The sequence below is a fragment of the Excalfactoria chinensis genome, chromosome 23, assembly GCF_039878825.1.
Source record: "Excalfactoria chinensis isolate bCotChi1 chromosome 23, bCotChi1.hap2, whole genome shotgun sequence".
Lineage (NCBI taxonomy): Eukaryota > Metazoa > Chordata > Aves > Galliformes > Phasianidae > Excalfactoria > Excalfactoria chinensis.
In genome coordinates this window covers 3,055,550-3,077,975 of record NC_092847.1, presented here as the reverse complement: position 1 = coordinate 3,077,975, position 22,426 = coordinate 3,055,550, and the positions used below count along the sequence as shown (strand labels likewise).

The window sequence follows — 22,426 nt, the reverse complement described above, 5'->3', positions numbered from 1 at the left end:
CTTTCAGAAGGGCTCTAAAAAAAGCACAAAACCTGAGAATTTCAGCTTCAAGTTGTTGTGAGGTTACGAAATTCCTCCAGTTAGTTTGTCCAGATGGGCAGAGTTCCCTGATATGTCAGTTCTTATCTACACAAACAGGAACGTGGGCTGCAAAAACCCAAAGCAGCTCTGAAGCAGGGAAGTTGCTGTAAGTGTTTGAGCCTTGTAGCACGAGAAGCAGCGTTAGGAACTCTACCCCTACAGTCCCACATCATACACTGATTTCCTGCATTCCACAGCAAACAGGTGAATTTTAACTCTGTATCTTCGCAGTAACTTAATCAGTTCCCTTCCTTCCATAGCACAGAGTTCCCCTTTAAGGTTTTCTACTGACTTAGAGCCCAATAAACTGTTCCATAGCATTGCAATTCAACGTGCACTGTGTGGAGATCAGCAGGGCAGAGCTGCTCCCAGAACCATTAGCCTTGCCCTGCCCTTGTGACACACCAGTGTTTGATCACAGCCTGTTAAAACAGCGCTGAAATCTTGCCAAAAGGAACTCAGCTGTTCTGAGCTCCTCTATGGTCTCTGTTTCATCCCAACAGGGCTTGGTTCTCAACTGTGGCACAGAGATAAACAGCTCAAGCGTGCTCTGCGTGGATAGATTTGGGAGGGCTTCGGTCTGAACATTTAACTGCAGGGATGACTGTCATGCAGCCCCAGATACACCACAGCCAACACTTGGCTACAGCTTCTCACTGCCGTGTTGCAAGCAGAACACCTGTGCTAGCAGCATTGGCACAGCTCTGTGCATTACTTCTAAGCAGTGGAGATGCTGCAGCTGAGCGCGGCACAGTGGAATCTGGAGTGCAAGCAGTTCCACCCGGCCTGTCAAGTGAGTCACTCACATTTCAACAGCACTGAAGTACAGCTTGCATCTCCAAGGCATCCAGTAACAAACAACTGCAAACAAAGGGCTGTTGCTTCCCTGGCAGCCTCAGATGTTATAAAAGAAGCAGGTGCTTCCATTCATGCTGACCTGATAAGGCTCTGTAGTTTAATTTTCACTGGGAAAAACAGGACTTGCAGACCACAGTGAGATGCTTCCATTCCAGGAAGTCAAGAACTAACACAAATCCTGTCTTTCCCAGACACTGACCTGAAAAAGGTATTTGCAATTAATATGGAAGTAGTGCTTTCAGGTGAACCTTATCCAGCTGCATTGGCAGGACTGAGCAGCACTGCTGCCTGGAGGTATTTCAGCGATTAGAAAGGCACTTCATCTCCTACATTTCTTTAAACATAACCTAATAAATATCTGTATCACATCTTAAAGTTCTTATAAATATGTTAATGAAGCAGCACAGATGTGTAGAATAAGATCTGCAGTCTCCAGTTCCCCTCTGTTGCTTCTCCCATCACACGCGAGCCCATCAGTTAGGCTGCAGGCAGCTCATGCCCTCTGCTGCTCAACCTGAACCAAGCCAGCAGTAGCTCCGGCCACAACAGACACACAAATCTCTGCAAAAAAAAACAGATTAAGGGTTCAGAGATGCAGAGGGACCGCATTGCATGAGCACAGAATGGGGACCCAACAGAGGCAGAAAATAAATCAATGAAAAACATGATATCTACTAAGTAGTCCTCGATTCTCTTTGTCCTCTGATAAGAGGAACCAAAACCAAATCCTCATAGCTGAGCTCCTGCGATGAGAAACCTGATCACAAAGAAAAGGATGCAGTTTTAAGGCTTTCAGAGTCGTTATCATCAACTGCATTTTCAACAAGCCATTTTCAGGACGCCTCCCACCTACTAAATAAATCTTCTACTGCCTCGTAGAAGGAACTCTGCTTTAAGGCATTTAAAGGAGTGAGTAAATATTGCTTTGGAAGTTCACTTTCAAAGTCCTCATCAGAAACAAGCGACTGCCCGGCAGTGCCAGCTGCTGTTGCTCCCCCTGGCTGTTCTCCACTTGGCTCTTCCTCCTCATAGTCATAAAAACAAATACCATCTTCGTGGGAGCAGAAAGCTGACTCGTGGGAGTCCTGCTGAGGAGCTGCAACGCCCCTGAGCCCCTCACATTGCTCAGCACATTCCTCTAGGGACTCATAAACAACTCCTTTGGGCACAGAGTGCTGGGCCGCTCTTTTCACAAGGCACACGGGTTTCTGTTTCTTTGTTTTGCTCTGCTGCTGTGCGGGTACCTGCAGAGGCTTTGGAATCCCAAGGCCAGGAAGTGCCTGGTGGTCGGGACTCAGGTATTTCTGAAAGGAAGCGTAGCACGTGCCGTCTTTCACAATGGGGATGACTGAGCAGGGCTTCAACCACTTCACAAACTCACACAACTCTGAGAAGGACGAATGATCCGAGTACGGGATGAGGTGGATTTGGGGGTGGGTGACCTTCACAGGCCTGCCCGTGGGGAGGATGGCGATGGTCGGATGCAGCACGTTCCAGCTCTTCAGGGTGTCCCAGCGGATCTCGGAGACGTCCACGGCACGGATCCTGCCAGCCCCCTCCTCCGCTGTGAACACTTCGGGCAGCTCCAGCAGCTTCATCTGCTCCAGGCGCGAGGGGCTCACCACAACCCACGTCCCGAACTCAAGCGCCAGCTCCACCAGCAGCTCTTCCTTGCCCAGGCTGTACACACCTGCGGGAGAGCCGGCAGCGTCACGGTGGACTGGGGGGGAGCAGGGCAGGCGCCAGGTGAGACGGGCATCACTCACCGATGACGGGCATCACTCACCGATGACGACGCGGTGCTGCGGGTGCTGGCGGATGAGCTGTGCAGCCTGGTGTGCAGCATGGCTCCGTGACGGCAGCGAGCAGCGCAGGCGGCAGTTGGTGTTGTCCAGGTACAGCCGGTCGATGCGGCGGCCGCTCAGCGCCGGTTCGAGCCGCATGGAGCGGCTGTAGCGGAAATCGCCTGCGGGAACGGGGCCGTCAGAGCGGGCAGGGCGGCGGCACGGCCGCGTTCCCACCCCGTACCTGTATAAAGGATGGTGCCGAAGGTGCCCTCGAAGAGGAACATGACGGAGCCGGGGCAATGGTTGGCATCGAGTAAAGTCACTGTCACCTCCTCGCCCACCGCGTGGCTCTGCCCCACCTCCAGCGGGCGGATCCAGCACGTGGGGACCTGCGGGAGGGCGGGTGTGAGGGCTGGGCTGCGGGACAGACAGGGCCGGGAGGGGTGTGGGGGTGTATTGGGGTGTATTGGGGTGTGTTGGGGGGTGTTGGGGTGTGTGTTGCCGTGTGTTGCCGTACCTTCAGGCGGTGGTGCAGCAGGCGGGCGGTGAGCGGCGAGCAATAGAGCGGGCGGCTCCACGTGCTGGACAAGCCCACCGTGTGGTCCGAGTGCATGTGCGACAGGAAGAACAGCCGCGCTCCGCCCGCCCGCCGCACGCTCCAGAAGTCCACGGCGATGGGCGTCCCGGCGATCAGCGTGCCGTTCATGGCGCCGGGCCGCGGGCACAAGAACGAAGGCAGCGCCGCTTCCCGCCCGATTCGGAGCGCGGTTCCGCGCATGCGGGGCAGGGGAGGGGCGTTGCGGGGCGGGGCGGCGGCTGCGCGGTGCGGTGCGTTGCGGTGCTGTACGTTGCGGTGCTGTACGTTGCGGTGCTGTACGTTGCGGCCATGCCGTACCTGGGCGGAGAGGAGGCGGTGCGGGACCTGCGGCGCGCGCTGAACAACCCGCACGTGCAGGCGGAACCGCTGCGGTACCGCAACGCCGTGCTCAGAGTCATCCGGTGCGGGGCTGCGGGGCGGGCGATGGAGGCGGGGGTGGGATGCGGAGGGCCGCGCGGAGCTGACGGCCGCGCCGTGTGTTGCGTCGCCGCAGGCTGATGGCGCAGGGCGCGGACGTGTCGGGGCTGTTCGCGGAGATGGTGAAGGCCGGCGCGGCGGCCGACGTGGTGCAGAAGAAGCTGGTGCAGCTGTACGTGTGCGCTCACGCTCCGCTCCTGCCCCGCCTGGCGCTGCTGGCCGTCAACACGCTGCGCCGGGACTGCGCCGATCCCAGCCCTGCCGTGCGCGGCCTGGCGCTGCGCGGCCTCTGCGACCTCCGGTGGGTACCGGGCCGCTGTCCCTGCCCTTGTCCCTCTCCCCTGTCACCGCCCCCTTTCCTTGTCCCCGGCACCGCCCTGTGCGGAAGGGCCCGCGGTGACCCCTCCTCGCTGCCCGCAGGATGCCCGGCATGCAGGAGTACGTGCAGCAGCCCCTCCTGAACGGCCTGCGGGACAGAGCGTCCTACGTGCGCAGGATTGCGGTGCTGGGCTGTGCCAAGGTGCACAGGCTGCAGGGAGACACAGAAGTGGGTGAGCTGGCAGGCAGTGCGCGGTGGTTGGGCACGGAGGGATGTAACAGGTTGCTTTGTGGGCTCTGGGCAGGAGGAGCAAAACAGCCCAGGGCTGAACACCGTGGGCAGTGAAGGCTCAGCATCACGCCAACCATCCTGTACTTCCATGTGGCTGGGCCAAAGGCTGCTTGCTGCTGCAGAGTGAGAACACAATGCAGAACCTTTGCTTCTTTGCAGACGGTGCATTGGTGAACGAGTTGTACAGCCTGCTTCGTGACCAGGACCCTATCGTGGTGGTGAACTGTCTGAGGGCTTTGGAAGAGATCTTGAAGAAAGAGGGAGGAGTTGTCATCAACAAACCCATTGCCCATCATCTCCTCAATAGGTTTGTCCTCTTCCATATCAGAGATGGGACTGGAAGCCTGGTATGGTCGGTCGGTCCTTTTTAGATGAAAATGTGGCCTCGTAACAAAAAGCCCTCACGGTGTTTGATGGGAGTGGAGACTGTAAGGGCTGTGGCTGCACAGCACAGATCCTTATGAGCTTCCTGACTCCTGCAAACGGTGTCCATTTGGTTGGCAGGATGGCAGATCTGGATCAGTGGGGGCAAAGCGAGGTGCTTGCCTTCCTTCTGCGTTACAGACCCCGCACGGAGGAGGAGTTGTTCAACATTCTCAATCTGCTGGATGGATATCTGAAAAGCAGCAGCCCCAGCGTTGTGATGGCAGCCACCAAGCTCTTCCTCGTGCTGGCCAAGGAATACCCACACGTGCAGGCAGATGTTTTGGTGAGGGTGAAGGGGCCGCTGCTGGCTGCCTGCACCTCCGAGAGCAGGGAGCTCTGCTTTGCTGCGCTGTGTCACGTGCGTCAGATCCTTAGGAGTCTTCCTGGCCATTTTAGCAGCCACTACAAAAAGTTCTTCTGCTCGTATTCAGAACCCCACTACATCAAATGCCAGAAGATGGAAGTGCTGTGTGAGCTGGTGAATGATGAAAACGTGCAACATGTGCTGGAAGAGCTGAAGGGTTATTGCACTGATATATCAGTGGAGCTGGCCCAGGGGGCGATCTCTGCCATAGGTAAGAGCTCTGCCTTGCTTCAGAAGCAGCTGCAGCCCTCAGTCTTAAGGTCGGCCTTTCTCTGCTGAAGTGTATCTGGATGCACTCCATATAACTGATCCAGGTCGATCCTGCTCCCCAGGAAGGCTTTGGCAGTCTAAAAAAGAAAGAAGACTCTTTAAAATGAGTTTGTGATGAATAATCGGGCTCGTGGTTGACTTGTATCCTTTTTGCTGTCCCTGCAGGCAGTATTGCTAGGACATACACAGAACAGTGCGTGGGGATTCTGACAGAGCTCTTGGGGCTTCAACAGGAGCACATCACGTCAGGTAATCATCTTCACGTTGTTTACGTGGCTTAAGCTCTCAGGAAATGGCCTTGCTCAGGCTTGTGGTCCCAAAACTTGAGGCTCCAGGAGGCACCTGACATTTAATTTACTTGGTGTCTCCAGGTAGAAGTCTCCCTGGTTGGGTGGGGATACAGAGTGTGACAGAGAGACACAGAGGTTTTCCTTCCTTGGAGATGGTCATGGCTGCATTCCTACTCTGATATAGAGGCTCTTTTCTGGCTGCCTTCTGTTGACTCCAAGGAATGAAGGCAGAGGCATTCTATTAACTCTGTGAAGGCCATGATGGTTAATAGGTCTGATTCTGAGTTCTTTCTGACTGGTGCTCCTAGATTCTGTCTTTTAAATGTTCCTGATTTCCTCATATAAGAGTCTGATTCAACTCAACCCAGACTTCTTCCTTTTTGTTCTGCTGTCCTCAGATCTAACTTCCTTGAGCTATTTCTGCCCTCTTCTTAATGCTCCTGCTTTCAGCTTTCCATGCCACATGCTTACAGTTACAGTCAGCTCTTGAAATGTGCCTTAGTAGTTTCAATTTGTTATTCTAACCTTGTATGCCTGAGACATCGTGAGTCAGTCTCTGAAGGCTGCGGAATGTCCAAAAGAGAGATTACTTCCCAGAAGCAAGAGGAACAACGTGAAGTTTCAGTGCTTTATTTTAGACTTGGTATAACTTACAGGGGCAGCATGTTGGGATTTTGAAGGAGAATGTCTCAAATTGTAGCCACAACCTCCCTAGCTAAAACTTAGCCAAGTCTTTTGACTCTGGCAATGTTGTTTCATTGCAGCGGTAGTACAGGCTTTTCGGGACCTGGTTTGGCTGTGTCCCCAGTGCACAGATGCGGTGTGTCAGGCACTGCCTGGCTGTGAGGACATCATCCAGGACAGCGAGGTAAGGTGGCTTTAGATTTGTTCTCTTGTGTCTCTTGATTTCACATCAACACTGGTAACCCGACCATCCTGTTAAACAAAATGTGCTCTTCTTTGGTGCCTTCAGGGCAAGCAAGCACTGATCTGGCTCCTTGGTGCGCATGGTGAGAAAGTACCAAACGCCCCCTATGTGCTAGAGGACTTTGTGGAGAATGTGAAAACAGAGGTGTTTCCAGCAGTAAAGATGGAGCTCCTGACTGCATTGGTGCGGCTTTTCCTGTCTCGTCCCGCTGAGTGTCAGGACATGCTAGGGAGACTGCTCTATCACTGCATAGGTGGGTCTCCTCTTGCAGCATTCTGCTTTTAGGGACCTGTTTTTGATGTGTTCCTGGTGCATGGATGTGGTGTCAGCATCCTTGCAATGAGGGGACCATCCAGGGTGGCAAAGTAATGTAGTTCTATGCATTAGGCTGCGTCGTGTCCCTGATAGGTGTGACAAGCTTGCACTGTGTCCCTGGAAGCCTGTTTTTAGTAATGAAGGGTCATGAAATCTGGGGAAAATCTGAGTGCTCAAATTCTCTACGATCTGTTACTTGCAGAGGAGGAGAAGGATATGTCAGTACGAGACCGTGGGCTGTTCTACTATCGCCTCTTACAGTCCGGTGTGGATGAAGTGAAACGGGTTCTGTGCAGCCCCAAGTCGGACCCTTCCCTGGGGCTCCTGGAAGACAAAACAGAACAACCCATCAATACGTGGGCATCTGAGTTCAATACCCTCGCACCTATTTATGGCAAAGCACGTTGGGCACTTGTCACTGCTCACCAGCCAGGGGAGCCCTGTCACGCTTTTACTCCTTGTCCAGACTCTGGGAATGGGGGCACAGGTAACCAACATCACCCTCACAGTTTCCTCTTGTCAGTAAACACTCACATGAGTGCCTCTGTAAAAAGATCACGGTGCCTTGAGAACACTCTTAGTGTTCTGAATATCTTGTGCAGCGCCTGGTTGATCACCTCCCCATTAGCCCAGGGAGATTGGTGCAGAGGGTGCTGTAATTGCAGCCTTCATCTGATGGCTTCCTGGGATGTTCTGTGTGAAACTGGTAATAGGGGAACAAATACTGCATCTCATTTGTTTGTGCTTTCATTTCAGAGTCACTGGCTTCTGAAGGGAGTAAAGAAGTCCTCAAGGTTCATCCCGATACAGGCAGCCTTACCTTAATTCCTGATGTCGCCCTGACTGCAGAGCAGTTTGAGAAGACCTGGCTGAGCCTGGACGTTAGCTGCCAGCAGTCTCTGCCCTGGGTTGGAACAGTTCACCCAGATACTATCCAGACTGCCCTTCATGTCGTCCACATCCAGACTATTGCTATGAGCAAAGCTGGTGTCCAGCCATGGAAAGGTTATTTCATTGCTCAGGATGACAGTGGTTGCCTCTTCCTGATAGAGCTGTTGCTCGAGGCAGAAGATTCTGGGATGCAGGTTGCAGTGAAGCAGAGCGAGGAGAAACCTGAGGCACTGCAGGCCTTCATGTCTGTGTTCAGGACTGCCATGGGGGCAGTTGCTGGGCTCAGATCCTGATGGGTCTCTGTTCTTTGTGGGGTGATTGCTCAGGTCACAGGAAGAGTTTTCTCCTCTGGCTTCAGTTTGCCATTCTTGATGCAGGTTTAGTACTTCTGAACTGTAGGAGTGTTGGGCATAGGAGAGCTACAGCTGCAGCTCAGTGCTGCTGGTGCTGAGCTCCTGAGGCTGGTGAGCAGGACAGGGTAAAGGGCTGGGGAAAGGACAGGATAACGTGTGTGAGCTGCTGATCTGAGTCGGAAAAGCTGGCACCTGCCGTGATTGACACAAGGCACTGTATTGTATTGTATCTCTACATGCACTTCACTGGAACGCTGCCGTCCCTGTTAAACAACACGTTTTAGGTTTCATTTCTGATTTTCCTAATAAAGAACTGAATCCTTCCTGGCTGCCTCCCGGAGTGTTTGTTCACAAGGCTCCTGCCTGAGTTCTGCAGGATGGATTCATGTGCTCAGCACAGCAAATCCTGCCTTCATTTTACACGGAATTTTCTCTCCACTTTTCTTAAGAACACCTTGAAAGAGCAGTTGTGCAACCGTTTATTTCAGTCCTGCGTGCCAACTTCCTGTAATACCCAAACTAGGAGTGAAGCCCCACCTCGATAGCTTGCTGGCACTCTCAGCTCTAGCTGCACTGAATCAAGTGCTGATCTGGGACAGGACTTTGAGTTTCTACCCTTCCTTCCAGGTACCTCTCCTGATAAATGGCTCAGGGATGATCCTTGGCTTTGTGTAATTCTTTTAATTAATTTTATCTCCATGGCAATGCCTTATTTTGAAACGAAACCACACCTGTAGTTTGAGCAATCACGGCTGAGGGTAAAGGTTGTGCTGTGCTCCTCAGGAGGGCCCTGCAGCCATCCTGTTCCCGGAAGGAAGGGCTGGCACTGCTCTGGGAAAAGGAGGATAACGTTCAGAGGCTCTGCTCACCCCGAGAGCTGGGAGGCATTCCTGTCTGCCAGCAGCTCTGGGTAAGAAAGCTGCCATGAGGACTTTTGAGGAGCAGACAGCATGCATTGTGGAAGCCTTATTTGATGATGTCCTAAACGAAGATGGAGTCGATTTCCGATGCCTGCAGACAGACTCGGGAGGTGAGGTCTCAGTTCTTGCTGAGGATACTGGAGGGATGTAAAGGCAGGGGGTGCAGGTTGGTGCCAGGCGTTGGAGTTCTTCATCTTGTGATGGCCTCTGAGTTGTGGGATCAGTTGCAGTGGGGCTGTCAGAGCCCCACAGGGACCACAGCTGCAGCCTGCCTTGGCGGGACCTGGGGGGCAAAAGTCCCCATCAGCCTCTGCCTGCTTTCCTTCCCCTGGAGCAGATGGGTTGCACACACACATGGGATGTCTGTGGCTCCAGCCTGTGCTGAGGGGAGGGCAGCAGGGCAGGATGTGCTGCAGGAGATCAGGGTGCATGCTGCTCTGTTGAAAGGTCCTGCTTTCAGTTCCTTATGGCTTTGTGAGGCTTGGAAATACTTCTGCTGATGTTGGTGACTGGCTGAGCACCCAGGGGAAAAACAAAACAAAATACCATTTATCTCAGTGTGCTTTTATGGAAAATGCCTTAAGAGGGGAAAAAAGAAAAAGAAAAAAGCAATGACCCCACTTTAAGTAGCTGAGAAGTTCTGATATTCATGTACCTGAAATCTGTGCAATGTGCCTTGAAGAACCTTCCCAAGTTCGGCTCACTCTATGACTGTCTCCTTCCTTTCTCCTCTGCCTTGCCATGTATTACTCCCCAGCCCCTCAGCCTGCCATCTCCTTTCCTTGTTTCAGGATCTGTGCAGAGTGAGGAAGAGTCACCAAGTGATTTTGACCCGGTTATTATTGCCAGTCGGCTGCGGCAGATCGGCGATCAGTGCAACATGGATTTTGAAAGGATTTCCTCGCAGGTTCTTCAAGATGTGTTCATGGGGAAGGTAAAGGACACCTCGTCCCACCTGGCCCTGGGCTGCTCTTTGTAGGCCAACCTGGAGCTCTTTCTGTATTGGAGAATATGGGTCAGAGCAGTGGGCAGGCACTAGGACAGGAGCCAAGCAAAGAAATGTAGGACCCGCTCAGTTCTTTGCCTTCATCCAGATCTCTCACAGCTTTTCTCCTTGTCTCTTCCAAAGGAGCTGATTCCAAAGACCTGGCACTGCACAGGCTGACCTGTCACTGCAGAAGATAAGATGCAGTTCAGGGCTGCTGGGGGGATAAATACTGTGTGTAAGAGAAAGGCTGAAGAGAGGAGATGGTTTGCTCCAGGGAGCAGGGCTTGAGCTTGCCCTGAAGTCAAAGCCAGCACAGTTTCGGTGCATGTTCTGCTTGTAGTTCTAGTTCTCTGCAGCTCTGTTTAAAGCTGTCCTTCCTAGGACTTCAGACATGCTTCCTGCTGCTCTCATTTGTACAAGCCACAGTAAGGATAGCAGTAAGGGAGAACCCTGCCTTGGGCATCCTGTGCTGTACCACCAGGAAGCTGTGGGGGACACTTGCTTTAGTTGTGAATAAATAAATACAGGAATTTAACTGATTTAGAGGCAAGACGTGCTTATTACACTGTCATTTAAAAAGAAGAAGCTCAAACTGCCTTCCTGATGCTTGCAGGTGGAGAAATTTGGAGCTGCTGTGGATTCTCTCTGCAAAAGATGGAGTGACCAGAACCCTGAGCTGGTCTATGAGAGAGCTTTTCTCTCTGTTTCTGTGAAGCTGATGATGTTTATTCTTAAGAAAGGAGCAGCTAATTTCAATCCTGGTCACCTCATAAAAGCAATTAATGAAAATGCTCAAGTGAAAGACTACATTGTGGCCCGTGGAGGATGGGTAAGCATGGCAAGTTTGTGGTCCTGTGTGCCTGAGCACTGCTGGCTCCGTGCCTTTGTTTCTCTGAGCTTTCCTATGTGCTGTTCTGCCTGGCATCTGCTCTCAAACCCACTCATCAGCTCACACTGCATGTAACTGTGCAAACAGCTTTGCACAACACCTTGGTGAAGATCTACTGAAGTCAGCACCAAACTTCCCATCTGCTTCTCTGCGTCAGGAAGTAATTCCTTATCGCAGTGCCCTGGGAGCTAAGCTTGCCAGGTTTGGAATCAAAGCACTGAGGATTATTCACACAAAAAGCACTTTCCTGCTAATGTAGCTCTATGGGCACCGCCTGCTGTGTTTTATTGGTGGAACAGTGCAATCAGGCTGGGACAGGTCGCAGTGGAAGACACAAAGCTTGCCTTGCCTTCCTGCTTCCCTCATGTTCTGCCGACAGCTTCAGACCCACCTCAAATCCTTCCTCTAAAATACACACGTGGGTTGGTTCTTTGTTTTCAGGAGAAGTTGGACAACTGAGAGAGGGCTGTGCCACCTTCCGCAACGTGAGGCTGGGACTTTCACTGATCTAATTGGAACAATTGCTTTCATGTTTCTTCGGGATGTTGCTAGGAGAACCACAATGTGTAAAGATATTCTGTATCACTACAAATAAACAACACTAAATGTTTGTAGTTGTTTCTTTTTCTTCTTGCATTTCTCATAAACATGGCCATGAAAGTGGGCTTGGGAGCCAGAGAGTGCAATGACTTGGATAAGCGTCCCAACCAAGATCCCATACTGCTGTGTGCTCATGAGGCTCCGGTGGGCTCTCAGCAGTCAGAGCACCCAGCTGTGGGGTACCCAGCTCTGGCCCCCAGCTCCTGACCCTCTTTGTCATGCAGCCACGAGCACATGTGGTTCTGAATGGAGGCACTAGGGCCCAGAGCTGTGTTTTGTTTTGTTGTTTGGCCACGGTATCTGTTACGCACTAATTTCCTTTAAGGCTGGCGATGAAGTCAGTAAACCACAGCCTGCAGCGAGTGCTCTCTGAGCTGGTGCTTTCCGCTGTGACTTGCACTTGACATGTCCTCTCCTGCGCTTGGCAGGCCAGCCTCGCTCCATCTCTTCCAGCATGGACCAAAGGGAAATCCTGCTGCAGAACCTGGAAAGAGCCCAAAGCAAGAAGCTCAACCAAGAAGCATTTGCAGATGAGTTTCTGGTAAGTTTGCTTTAAGGCACGGTTCTGTGTTTGGATGTATTGCAAAGAGATCTGCTCAGTCACCGCTCCTCAAGTGGGAGATGAAACCTAGCATGTGACAGTAAGATCTTCAATACATTTTAAAGCAAAAAGAGATGCAGGAGTTAACTGGAGTAAAGCGAATATTAAAGACAGAAGAGTAATTTAAAGGTTTGCGTTTAAAGTGAAACTGTTTGGTTTTCTAAACAATTTACCAAGTGCTTCCTGTTTTCTACTGAGCGAATGCACTTTATCGGGATGCAGTTTCGGTTTGCTCTTGTGCTGCACTGGGGACATGCTGAGGAACAGGGACTGTGCTGCTCACTGCCGCTGCAATAGGCTGCATCTGTGATGTGTGCTCCATTGGGAAGCTCTAGTTGCTACCTGAGGCAGTTCTTTGCTTTTTTATCTCACTAGAAGCCCCCCAGCTGTACCCCCTGCAGAACAGGACACGAGTGTTCAGATTGGTGCTGTGTGGACCTGAGGTTGGTTGTGTCTGTCCATGGATGGATGGATGGCAGCCTGGCCAAGGCAGGAGGTCTGTGCTGACTGCTTCCACAGCCTCCAGCACTGTGCTGTGTTATATGGAAGGGCTCCATTCATCTGGAATGAGTGTGCGTGCCTTAATATCTGCCAGTGCTCCTGCCTCCTCCTGGAAATACATTTCTTATTTCTCAAAGGCAAAACTAGCAGAAATTGCTGATGACTCTTGTTTTCTCCAGTGTTCCGCAGTGTCTGGCTGGTGAAAATCCATGCAGTGCCCAGGTCTGCTAGCTTTCTGCCAGCCTTGTGGCTGTTTAAGTGGCTGGGGTGAGCCTCAGATGGCAACACACAGTGCTGATGGCTGGTGATGGTTGCTGGTGGGTCGTCGGGAGGGTCTGGGCTGCTCCAGGCACTGCCCAGCTCCAGAAGACACAGGGAAGGGCTAAACTAATGCATCTGTAAGGCCTGAGATGTCTCGGACAAACACCAGGACAAACACTGACCCCCACTTCTCCCCCAAGGGCTGTGCCAGGCAGCAAGTCTGGGGGCTGCTCAGCAAACCCCGTGAGATCTTCATTTCAAACGCTTGGGAAAAGCTTAGTGCTCGACTTCCAGCTGTCTGGGTTGGAGGGAAGTGATTAATCTGAGCCTGCAGTGACACTCGGTTGTTCCATGGAACAAAGCACTGTCACAGACTGCTGGATTTTCCCCCTTGCTGGGCTGGGGCAGGGCTGCGAGGCAGCAGGGGTGGTGAGCCCGGTGTGTGTGGTTCCAGCAGCAGAGTGCAGCTCGTGTTCTGACAGCAGCAGCACATGGAAGAGGTCAGGGCAGCATTTCCTTTGGGACTGGGGAGATGAATGGCCTGAGCTGATGGCCACTTTTGCAAGCACAGATAATCTGAATGAGTTGTGCTCCTTACTTGGGATAAATGTTGGATCCATGCTGCTGCTTCTTCCCTTCTCTGTGTGAATAAGAACCTGTATATGCATATTGTGGTCATACTGCTGGAAATGACAGAGCTTTTCTGTCTGAGTCTCTGTTTTCTGTTTGTACTGCTCCCACTTGCTTTCTCATATGTAGTCACTTTCCAGCAGTCCTAAATCAGTTTATGCAGGGACAGAAATAAAGTGATTTGGAGCCATATGGACCAGTCCCAGAGCTGAGCAGCTGTCTTCCTTGATATCCAGCCTGGGAGGGTGGGGTTATCCTGGAAGGAGGTGGGAGGGGGTTGCATGTTGATTCCCCAGATCAGTGCCTGAAGCCTTGGGCCCCTACTGCCACACGTTGCCTCCAAGTGCTCCAACACAGGCCAGCAGCACAGCACAGCCATCTCCTCCACCCATTTGACCAGGGAGCTATTTTATCTCAGTGAACCCGGGACCAGTCTGTCTTTCCTATGAGCAGAGTGGCTGAACCACTGTTTCCACTTCCTGCTAAAACTCACGTGGGTGAAGTGAGTGCAAGGCACGAGATGCTCCATCAGCTCACAGCTCAGGTGTGTCAGCCGTCCCTTCCCGCTGCTCCTGATTGATATCAAGGAAATTAAATTCTACATTTAATAAGTGGAAATATGCTCGAACTCTCCAGGAGTGCACAAGCTTTATACTGGCAATGAGAGAGACTGGAGATTCACACCTCTCAGAGCCTCTCCTAGGAAGCCTTTGCCTCCTTTCTCTCTCATCAGTGCATACAACTACTTCATTCTGATTTCTTGTGCCCCTTCCATTGCTCGTGCATTGCTGTTTGCAACTGCAAATGAGAGCCTTTTTACCAAAGTGAGAAGAGTCGATTACTTCATCTCTCTTTTCCGATGTCATTTGTTGGAGGCAGTTTAATGTTGTTACTCCTCTCCATGCTTTTTATACTACACTCACTGCTGAGGGTGATGCTTTCCATGCTGTATGAATGCATCCCCTCCCTTCAGAAGCCCACATGCTCCACCTCCCATGGCCTCATTTTCCATTCTGGGGCTCTTAGGTGGCTTCTGTTTCTATTCTCGGTCTGAGTACTTCGAGAAAAGCCTCTCTGAAAAGAATTAATGGTGTAAATTGTGCTTTGTGGTGGTGAGCCCGACCCCCAGAGACCGTCACACGCGCTGTCTAATAGTGTTGTATGTAGCACATTTGCTGTAACTTGTTCCATTCTTTTACCACAGAAGCTGAAAAAGCAGTCGACGAAATACAGATCGGATAAAATCTACCCTACAGCCACAGCTGAGTGCCCAGAGAACATCAAGAAGAACAGATACAAAGACATCTTGCCCTGTAGGTTGGAAATTGCAAATGTTGCTGTTCAGCCTTCCCTTCTATGCTGTGCTGCAGCCGGAAGGGTTCAGGGCCACGGGTACACATATTAACATTGCTGCTGCTTCTCCTGCTTTTGTGCCTGCAGATGACCACAGCAGAGTGGAGTTATCCCTCATCACATCAGATACAGATTCTCATTACATCAATGCCAACTTCATCAAGGTATTGCTCTGCAGTGTAAAGGTGTTTGCAGGCTGCTGGAGCTCCCCAGCCACCTCATGCCAGGAGGAGCAGGTCCTATGGCTGTGGTTACAAGCAGACGATGTTGTTGGTGGCCAAAAGCTGTGCAGGTTCTGCACTGCAAGCCCTTCAGAAGCAGCACAGAGGCACCAGGCTGCAGGCTCAGGGCTGCACGCCTACTGGGCTAGAAGTTTGTGGCTCACAGTCCCCGCTTCCTGCCAGGCTGGGGGATGACACAAAACTGCCTGTGGCCGGGCTGGCCTGCCCAAACCCTGGGTGTGATGGCCGGAAGCTGAGCAGCACTGCTCAGCTCTGCAGTGAGCAGCAGGCAAGTCACTGTGGGCCCCTCCAGCAGCTCTGGGTGCTGGGACAGGTGTTGCCTCCAGCCCAGCCCCGGGGCTCTGGCTCTGCCTTTGGGATGTCTTCACGGCTTGGCTTCCGATTGCTTCATTTAATTTAGGTGCCTAAAATGCAGCTGTATAGAAGACCCCCTTTTTGGCCTTATTGGGTAGAAGTAGGATTCAGAAAGAGGGATGATTTTTTGTGAGCTATGCAAACGTGTCTTCATATCTGATCTAAACAGGGAGTCTATAGGCCGAGAGCATACATTGCAACCCAAGGTCCTCTCCCCACCACTGTCACTGACTTTTGGAGGATGATTTGGGAGTATGAAGTCGTGGTAAGATGCAGATTCACATTTGTTTGTTTTGCTTTATTAAAAGTTGTCTGTAAAAGCAGCCAGAACTCCTTTGTGACTGAACAGACAGCAATAGCAGCAGGGCAGCACTCGGGCGTTCTGTGTGTCCTTCCTTTGAGCTGGGATGTGTTCCCATCCATCCAGCCCTGTGCTGGGAAGGTCCAGAGCTGTGGGTGGTGTCCCAAGTTTGCTTTGTCTAATGCTGGAGGGCAGTCCAAGTAACTCCTTTGTGGCCAATGAGCAGCCCCAGACAATGGGGCTGATTTCTCTGCCTGGATAAGAGAACTCTTCTAACAAACCTTCTTCCTGCAGATCGTGGTCATGGCCTGCATGGAGTTTGAAATGGGGAAGGTGAGTAACATACTGAGTTGGTTGTGTCGCAGCAGGGCCAGGACAAGGTGGGGAGATGCAGATTTGTATTAAATCTAATTGGGGACAGCAAGTTTCCATGCAATACTCTTCCTTGAGTCTCCAGTGGCAAATTCTCAGACCATCTCCAGTGGCTGGCAGGGAAACAAGCCCAGCTCCTGCCTGAGGACTCTAGCAATGGGGAGGGCAGAGGCTGATCAGCAGCAACAGCACAGCCTGCTGTACCTGCCGGGCAATGAGATGGGAGGTGCATCAGGTGGGCAATGAATAACCAGGTATCTGCTTCTTGCTACAGAAAAAATGTGAGCGGTACTGGGCAGAGGTGGGCGACCCCTCCCTGCAGTGCGGTCCCTTTTCCATCACCTGTGTGAGTAAAGCACCTTCACACCACAGCATGTGCATTGGAAACTGCTGCCATCTGCAAAAAATGTGACTTTAATTATTGTTCTGCAGGAAGCTGAAGAAAAGAAAAATGAATACGTGATCAGGACTTTAAAAGTGACCCTGAATGAAGTAAGTAGAAAAGTTAAGGCAGGAAAAGCATCTTGGCTGGCTTAATTATAGGAATGATATTGCAGAAAGTTCTGTGCTCCTGAGTGTGCTGGTTTAAATTCAGCAAGTTTGTAGCAAGAACAGCCACAAATTGCACTCCCAACTTGCAGTCTGGGCTCATCAATAGGGCATAGAACTAGAGATGGCTGCAGCACAGCAGCTCACCTCACTGTGCTGATGGTCACGTCAGTGTCCTGCCAGCACTGCTCTCCTCCCACAGGCAGTGCGCACCATCCACCAATTCCACTACCAGAACTGGCCAGACCACGACATTCCCACTTCCATTGACCCCATTCTGGAGCTCATTGGTGAGGTTCGCTGCTACCAGCCAGATGACAGCATCCCCATCTGCATCCACTGCAGGTGAGTGTGTGCAGGGCAGGGTGTGCCCGGTGCCTCCCTGGCCTCCCCACAGGGATGGGTGGTGCAGTCTGTGCTGTCTGTGGTGTGGGATGCGAGGCTTTAGAGCTTTCCCAATGCCCTTGTTGGAGAACATAGCCTGCCCATCTCTGATCTCTGCTAGCAACCCTTCTGTGACTCTTGTTGCAGTGCTGGCTGTGGGAGAACAGGAGTTATTTGTGCCATTGACTACACCTGGAAGCTGCTGAAGGATGGGGTAGGTGTCAGCCCTACCACGTGTGCTCACATGTGCTACATTGCATCTGTGCCGGCAGGTTGCAGACCTTCCTGCTCCTGCTGCTCTTGACTTGGACTTCAGCTTCCAGGTCTTGGCTCGGCACTGGCCTTCAGTCTTCAATACGAGTTGACTGTATTTGTCTCTCCACACTTTACTATCAGTCCTGCTCTCATTTTTTAAGTTTTTAGTAATTTCTCTTTCTTGCAAGATTGTTCCAGTGAACTTCAGTATATTCAGTCTGATCCAGGAGATGCGCACACAGAGGCCTTCGATAGTGCAGACCAAGGTAAATTCTGGCTACTGGAATACCATCAGGACTGAAACCTCAATACCTCCCAGGAGGGCTCACAGCAAGGGAGCACAGAATGGCTGCAGGGCTGGGAACTGGGGGTGCATTTGATCTGTAAGGTCCCTTTTCTGAGCAGAGTAATGATTTTGCAGAAACAAATTTCTGACCACTTCTCTGTAGACAGCTGCGATAGTTTAATGCTTGCAGAGCCATTTTTTGAACCCTTGCGCTGTGAAACAAACGGCCATCTAGGAAATAAAGTGGAAACTCTTCTCAACTGAGAGCGATTGAAGAGGAAGCTCAGTGCAGAACAGCGCTGTGTGAGCAGCTGACATTAAAAACCAACAAATGCTTTGGTCTCAACCCCGTGGAAACTGCAGCTTCTACTTCTTCTGAGAACCTGTCCTGCCACCAGACCACAAAGTGGCAGCTTCTCACAGGGGCTGATGTTTGATTTGGGTGATAGGTGACCATGGGTGACTCGTACTGCAGGTGCTGGCTTTCACATCTCTTTTATTTGTCGAATGCAGGAGCAGTACAAGCTGGTTTACAATGCTGTCATTGAGCTCTTCAAAAGGCAGATTGAAGCACTGGATGCCCAGGAAGATTCTGCTTCTTCACAGGTAAAAGCCACCAGGACAAACACACAGCCTCTTGCAGCCTGAGGCACAGCAGGTTTAATCTATCTGGCCCTTGGCACTCTCATCTCAGAGAGGTACAGACAGGAAGAGCTGCTCAGGAGGATCTGTCCTCAATATTCAGTGCCAAATTGATGCTTTCAAGCCGGTGTTTGTCATTTCCAAACTCTGTTAATCATTACAAGTAGTTGGCAGAAATTCTGTCTCCTGAAATAGCCTGCTTGTGCTCTTTGCATTCTTTTTCTCCACTCTCTTGCTTTCTTCCATCAGGTTCTAACAAGGCATCCTGTACCCAAACCACTGCTGACCCCTGTGGAAGATATTTATTCTCTGAGTTTGCTAACCTGGTAAGGTCACCACCCAAGTGTCCCTTGTATTTTCAGTTACCCCTATTATTCCAGGAAGATACACTTTTCCCGTGTATCTTGTGGGATCATAAAATCATCAAGGTTGGAAAACACCACTAGGACTGCTTCAGCTGCCTAGAGGGTCCTCCTGTGTTCACCATTTAATGGTAGCCAAACAGGGCTTCCCCGTTGCTCCATGTTGAACTGGGCAGGCTCTGTGTTCCCAGAAGACAGATCTGCCGTTATAAGCAATGCTCCGGGGCCTTGTTAATTGGCTAACAGATCCCTGAGTGCATCTACAACACCCCTGACTTCATGCTGCCATGCTTTGTTGCAGCTTTGGACAAGAGGACCAAGATGTGCACCAATCTATTCCTCCATCGGTACAAAATGAAGCACCGCTGACATCCCTATCTGCCACAGCAGCACAGAGCAGCTCTGGGGACAGAGGCCCTTCCATCAGACCAGCGGTCTCTGTTGGCACTCTGAACATCAGCAGCACCAGACATGCAGCTGCTGTCAAGATGTGGGATGCAGGAGAAGCCCTTCAGAAGCACCGCAGTTTGCAGTTCAGCAGCAGGTCCTCTGAGCAGCTGCTGCTGGAACAGGAGCTGCAGGGAACAGGCAGGAAAGGGGCCCACAGCAAAGTACCTTTGGCACGGACCACATCGATACCTTTTGTGCTGTCACAGCAACGAGAAGTCTGGGCTTGTGATGGAGGGAATGCAAAGCCCGCTTGGAGTTCTCAGTCACCAAATGCCTGCTGCTCAGGCTTCCAGGTGAAGGAGCAGGACATATTTTCCCCTGTTGAGCTGAACCACTCAAGCCAAGTAGCAGACTGTCCCCCTGGCCACAGGAACTGCAGGCAATGTCCCTACCCTTACTGTTGTTCAGCAGAAGACCCCTACTTCTCTTCACTCTCCCCAGATGAGCCGCCATCCCCACAGCCATCTGTTGGGCAGGATGTGCAGGGCCCTCCCTGCACAGTGCCCACCTCCCCACCGCTCCGGCCTGCATCCCACCACGCTGCCCAGCCAAGCACTGGGAGGACATCCTCACTGAGTAAGTGAACTGCTGGCTCTGTGGGTGATGAGCGCAGCCCTTCAGCATCTGAAGTGCCTGAGGGGGGGCCTCAGGAGGTTTCATCCCACCTTACATCAGGATTTGGTGCACAAGTCTCACTATTCAGATGTCAGAGGCTCTGGGCCATAGGGCTCTTTGTCAGCGCTACTGGGGGGGGGAGCACCTGGGGCACACATCCAGCAGCAGGTGAGAGGAGCTGAGTACTACTTGGATTTTAGGTACAGCTCAGAGAGGTTTGCTATAAGCTCTGGAGATGAGCTGGGTGGAGCAGTCCGTTCTCATCAGTAACCTGCTCACATCTCCTCCTTTAGACATCCTGCCCCAGACAGATGATGACGATCCTCCACCCCTGCCAGAGCGAACTCCTGAGTCCTTTATTGTGGCCGGTGAATCAGGTAAGTGCAGTTAGCAGTGCAGGGACTGACGTCTGCTCTGAGGGCCCTTCTTCGCTTCGTGGGGGATCAGAGCAGTGCCTTTGCTCTGCCTGGGATGAGAAACGTCACCATGTGTTTGTTTCCAGAACTTGCCCTGGCCACCTCAGATTTTCAGCTTCCAGCCAGACCTGAAAATACTGGAACCTCTTTGGAGCAGAGCAGTGTGTCTCCTTCAGTGACGTTTAATGACTCAGTGAGACTGAGACCAAGTAAGGTAAATAAGTGCAGTTTTATCTCTTCTCCAACACTATCACTGTGTCAAGTTCCTTATTATATACTATCCTTGTTTTTTGTTTCCAGAGTTTGAAGCTTCGGAGCCCACGCTCAGGTAAAAGTTTGACGCTGGGGTAACTATCATTGGGCATAAGGTCTGTTTTTAATGGAACCTGCTTCAAATTATGCCACATTTAGTAAACACCACTAAGATTCCTTTGACACCATGGAGATATACATGGTAGAGTTCTGCAGTCCTTACACTGAACAGATACATGCATTTCCAAAGGCAGATACACAAACCTCCCACCTTTGCTTTCCCAGAGACAAACCAGGATTGCTCTGACTCTCCTCCCCCTCTTCCTGAAAGGACCCCGGAGTCATTCGTTCTCGCTGATGAAAGTAAGTGAGGACTTCTTTCCCCAGCATTTAACTGAGGTTTATGTTTACATCTAAACCTGCAACAGCTCAGGTAACAGTGGCCCATTTGTTCAAAGTGTTACCAATGGACTTAACTGTAGGAGAGGTAAGCAAATATAAAGGAACCAAACGCAACCAGGGAACCCAATGGGAGTTTCTGCAGCTGCTGCATCAGAGGAATTAAAAAGCAGCAACAAAGCACTGAGAAAAGGGAGAGGATTTGTGAATGACCACATAAAATGTTCTGCTTCATGTTTCCCAGCTCTGCAGCTTCCCACAAGAAGTTCTACAGCTAGTTCTTGGGATTTGAGTAATGGAGCTGCTGAAACATCATCAAAAGAGCCTGCAAAATGCTTCAGGAGAAGCAAGGTAAACAAACAACCAGACCATTTAGAGCAAGGGAACGAGTCTAGTGATGATGCTGAGTCGAATCATAGACACAACCCGTGTACTCACTTATTTCCTTTTCCTTGCAGAGTTTGAAAATACTGAAAAACGTGAGAAAAAGTAAGTCATTCCGAATAACCTCAGCTACTTAACCTATCAAATGCTCTGAGCATGGCACAGGGTGGCACTGTGGGGAATGCAATAGACCTGAGCCCAGCTCTGCATTCTGCCTGATCTACCCGGAGTTAGTGGAGTTGATGGAGTTACCGTGATCACTTACTGTGTCAGTACCACTCTGTGTTTGCAGGTGTCTGTAGCCCATCTTCATTGACAAAGCCATCGGAATCTGCACCTTCACATCAGCTGAGCTCCTTCTTTAGTTTTGGTACGTATTTACGATGAATACAGGCTGTTGCTTCAAATAAACTGCATCTCAAATCATGGGAGAACTCAGATGACAAGCCTTTAAAAAGAAAAAAACCACATTATTTTAGGAGATCACACAGTCAGTATCTATAACATGCTGAATTTGGTGCATGTTTTCCCCCCCTAGGCTTTGCAAGTCGATTTACAAAACCAAAAGGCTCAAGAAACCCACCGCCAGCATGGAATATTTAGGTGAACCTGATGGATTTGGTGTCACGGAGGAGTGAATACGTTCCGATACGCTGCGGGTGCTCATGGCAGTGAGGTTCCCATCAGAATGAATACATTGCATATTTGAGGCACTACTTGCAACCGAAGCCCTGAAGAACAGAAGGAAGCTGCCAGCTGAGCGCTCTCAATGCACAACAGGGCGGATATCAAGCCCAGGAGCTGATTTTATCCCGACGAACGATCTGCTTTCGTTGCTTCACGGATTGACTTTAGAAGGGCAGATTTGAGCTTTCTGAAGGAGAACAGCGAGCGATTCCAGCAATGTGAACGGCACGGAGGGAGCTGAGCCACCACAGGGAGCCGCGGGCGCCATGTTGCCGTGCCTGTGTTCCACACAGCGCTCCCACCGCCCGCACTAACAGCGAATCCCCATCTCAAACTGCCCATTTTCCCTCACACTTTGTGTTTTGTATTTAATCTCGATGGTACTTTACGATGTGTGACAAATGCCGTGTAAATAAATAAAGTTTATTTATGGGCCGGAATCCAGCTGGAAGAGCGACTCGGAGCGACCGTTGTCCTCCCGCCCTCAGCGCGCCGCGCGCTACACCCACTGACGCAACGCAGGGCACGTGACCCCTCCGCCGCCC

General features: G+C 51.3%; 4 protein-coding genes across 5 annotated transcripts; 3 read left to right on the top strand and 1 right to left on the bottom strand.

Moving 5' to 3' along the window:
* Positions 1-1,588: 1,588 nt before the first annotated feature.
* On the bottom strand, positions 1,589-3,531 carry DCLRE1B (DNA cross-link repair 1B). The gene is made up of 4 exons (XM_072356232.1): positions 3,244-3,531; positions 2,968-3,115; positions 2,726-2,905; positions 1,589-2,629 (listed from the first exon to the last, which is right to left on the bottom strand). Exons 1-4 carry the CDS (start codon positions 3,502-3,504, stop codon positions 1,773-1,775), a joined length of 1,446 nt encoding a protein of 481 aa, XP_072212333.1. The 5' UTR covers positions 3,505-3,531; the 3' UTR covers positions 1,589-1,772.
* On the top strand, positions 3,531-8,512 carry AP4B1 (adaptor related protein complex 4 subunit beta 1). 2 transcript variants are annotated; one of them, XM_072356231.1, is made up of 10 exons: positions 3,531-3,725; positions 3,818-4,042; positions 4,162-4,292; positions 4,511-4,658; positions 4,916-5,352; positions 5,577-5,660; positions 6,466-6,569; positions 6,675-6,882; positions 7,147-7,431; positions 7,701-8,512. In XM_072356231.1, exons 1-10 carry the CDS (start codon positions 3,613-3,615, stop codon positions 8,126-8,128), a joined length of 2,163 nt encoding a protein of 720 aa, XP_072212332.1. In that variant the 5' UTR covers positions 3,531-3,612; the 3' UTR covers positions 8,129-8,512. The 2 variants fall into 2 exon arrangements, with proteins under 2 accessions (XP_072212332.1, XP_072212331.1); XM_072356230.1 differs by having other exon boundaries at positions 4,856-5,352.
* A 467-nt stretch (positions 8,513-8,979) lies between these two features.
* Positions 8,980-11,606, top strand: BCL2L15 (BCL2 like 15). Its single transcript, XM_072356301.1, has 4 exons — positions 8,980-9,218; positions 9,900-10,042; positions 10,710-10,925; positions 11,427-11,606. Exons 1-4 carry the CDS (start codon positions 9,113-9,115, stop codon positions 11,442-11,444), a joined length of 483 nt encoding a protein of 160 aa, XP_072212402.1. The 5' UTR covers positions 8,980-9,112; the 3' UTR covers positions 11,445-11,606.
* Positions 11,607-11,815: 209 nt separating this feature from the next.
* On the top strand, positions 11,816-21,797 carry PTPN22 (protein tyrosine phosphatase non-receptor type 22). Its single transcript, XM_072356117.1, has 21 exons — positions 11,816-12,126; positions 14,783-14,891; positions 15,019-15,095; positions 15,697-15,792; positions 16,123-16,161; positions 16,475-16,546; positions 16,633-16,692; positions 16,952-17,094; positions 17,281-17,347; positions 17,577-17,654; positions 18,188-18,280; positions 18,566-18,642; positions 18,980-19,704; positions 20,037-20,129; positions 20,246-20,373; positions 20,460-20,487; positions 20,697-20,774; positions 21,055-21,161; positions 21,269-21,299; positions 21,487-21,564; positions 21,733-21,797. The coding sequence occupies exons 1-21, from the start codon at positions 12,040-12,042 to the stop codon at positions 21,795-21,797; spliced, it is 2,331 nt and encodes a 776-aa protein (XP_072212218.1). The 5' UTR covers positions 11,816-12,039.
* The last annotated feature ends 629 nt before the right edge of the window (positions 21,798-22,426 follow it).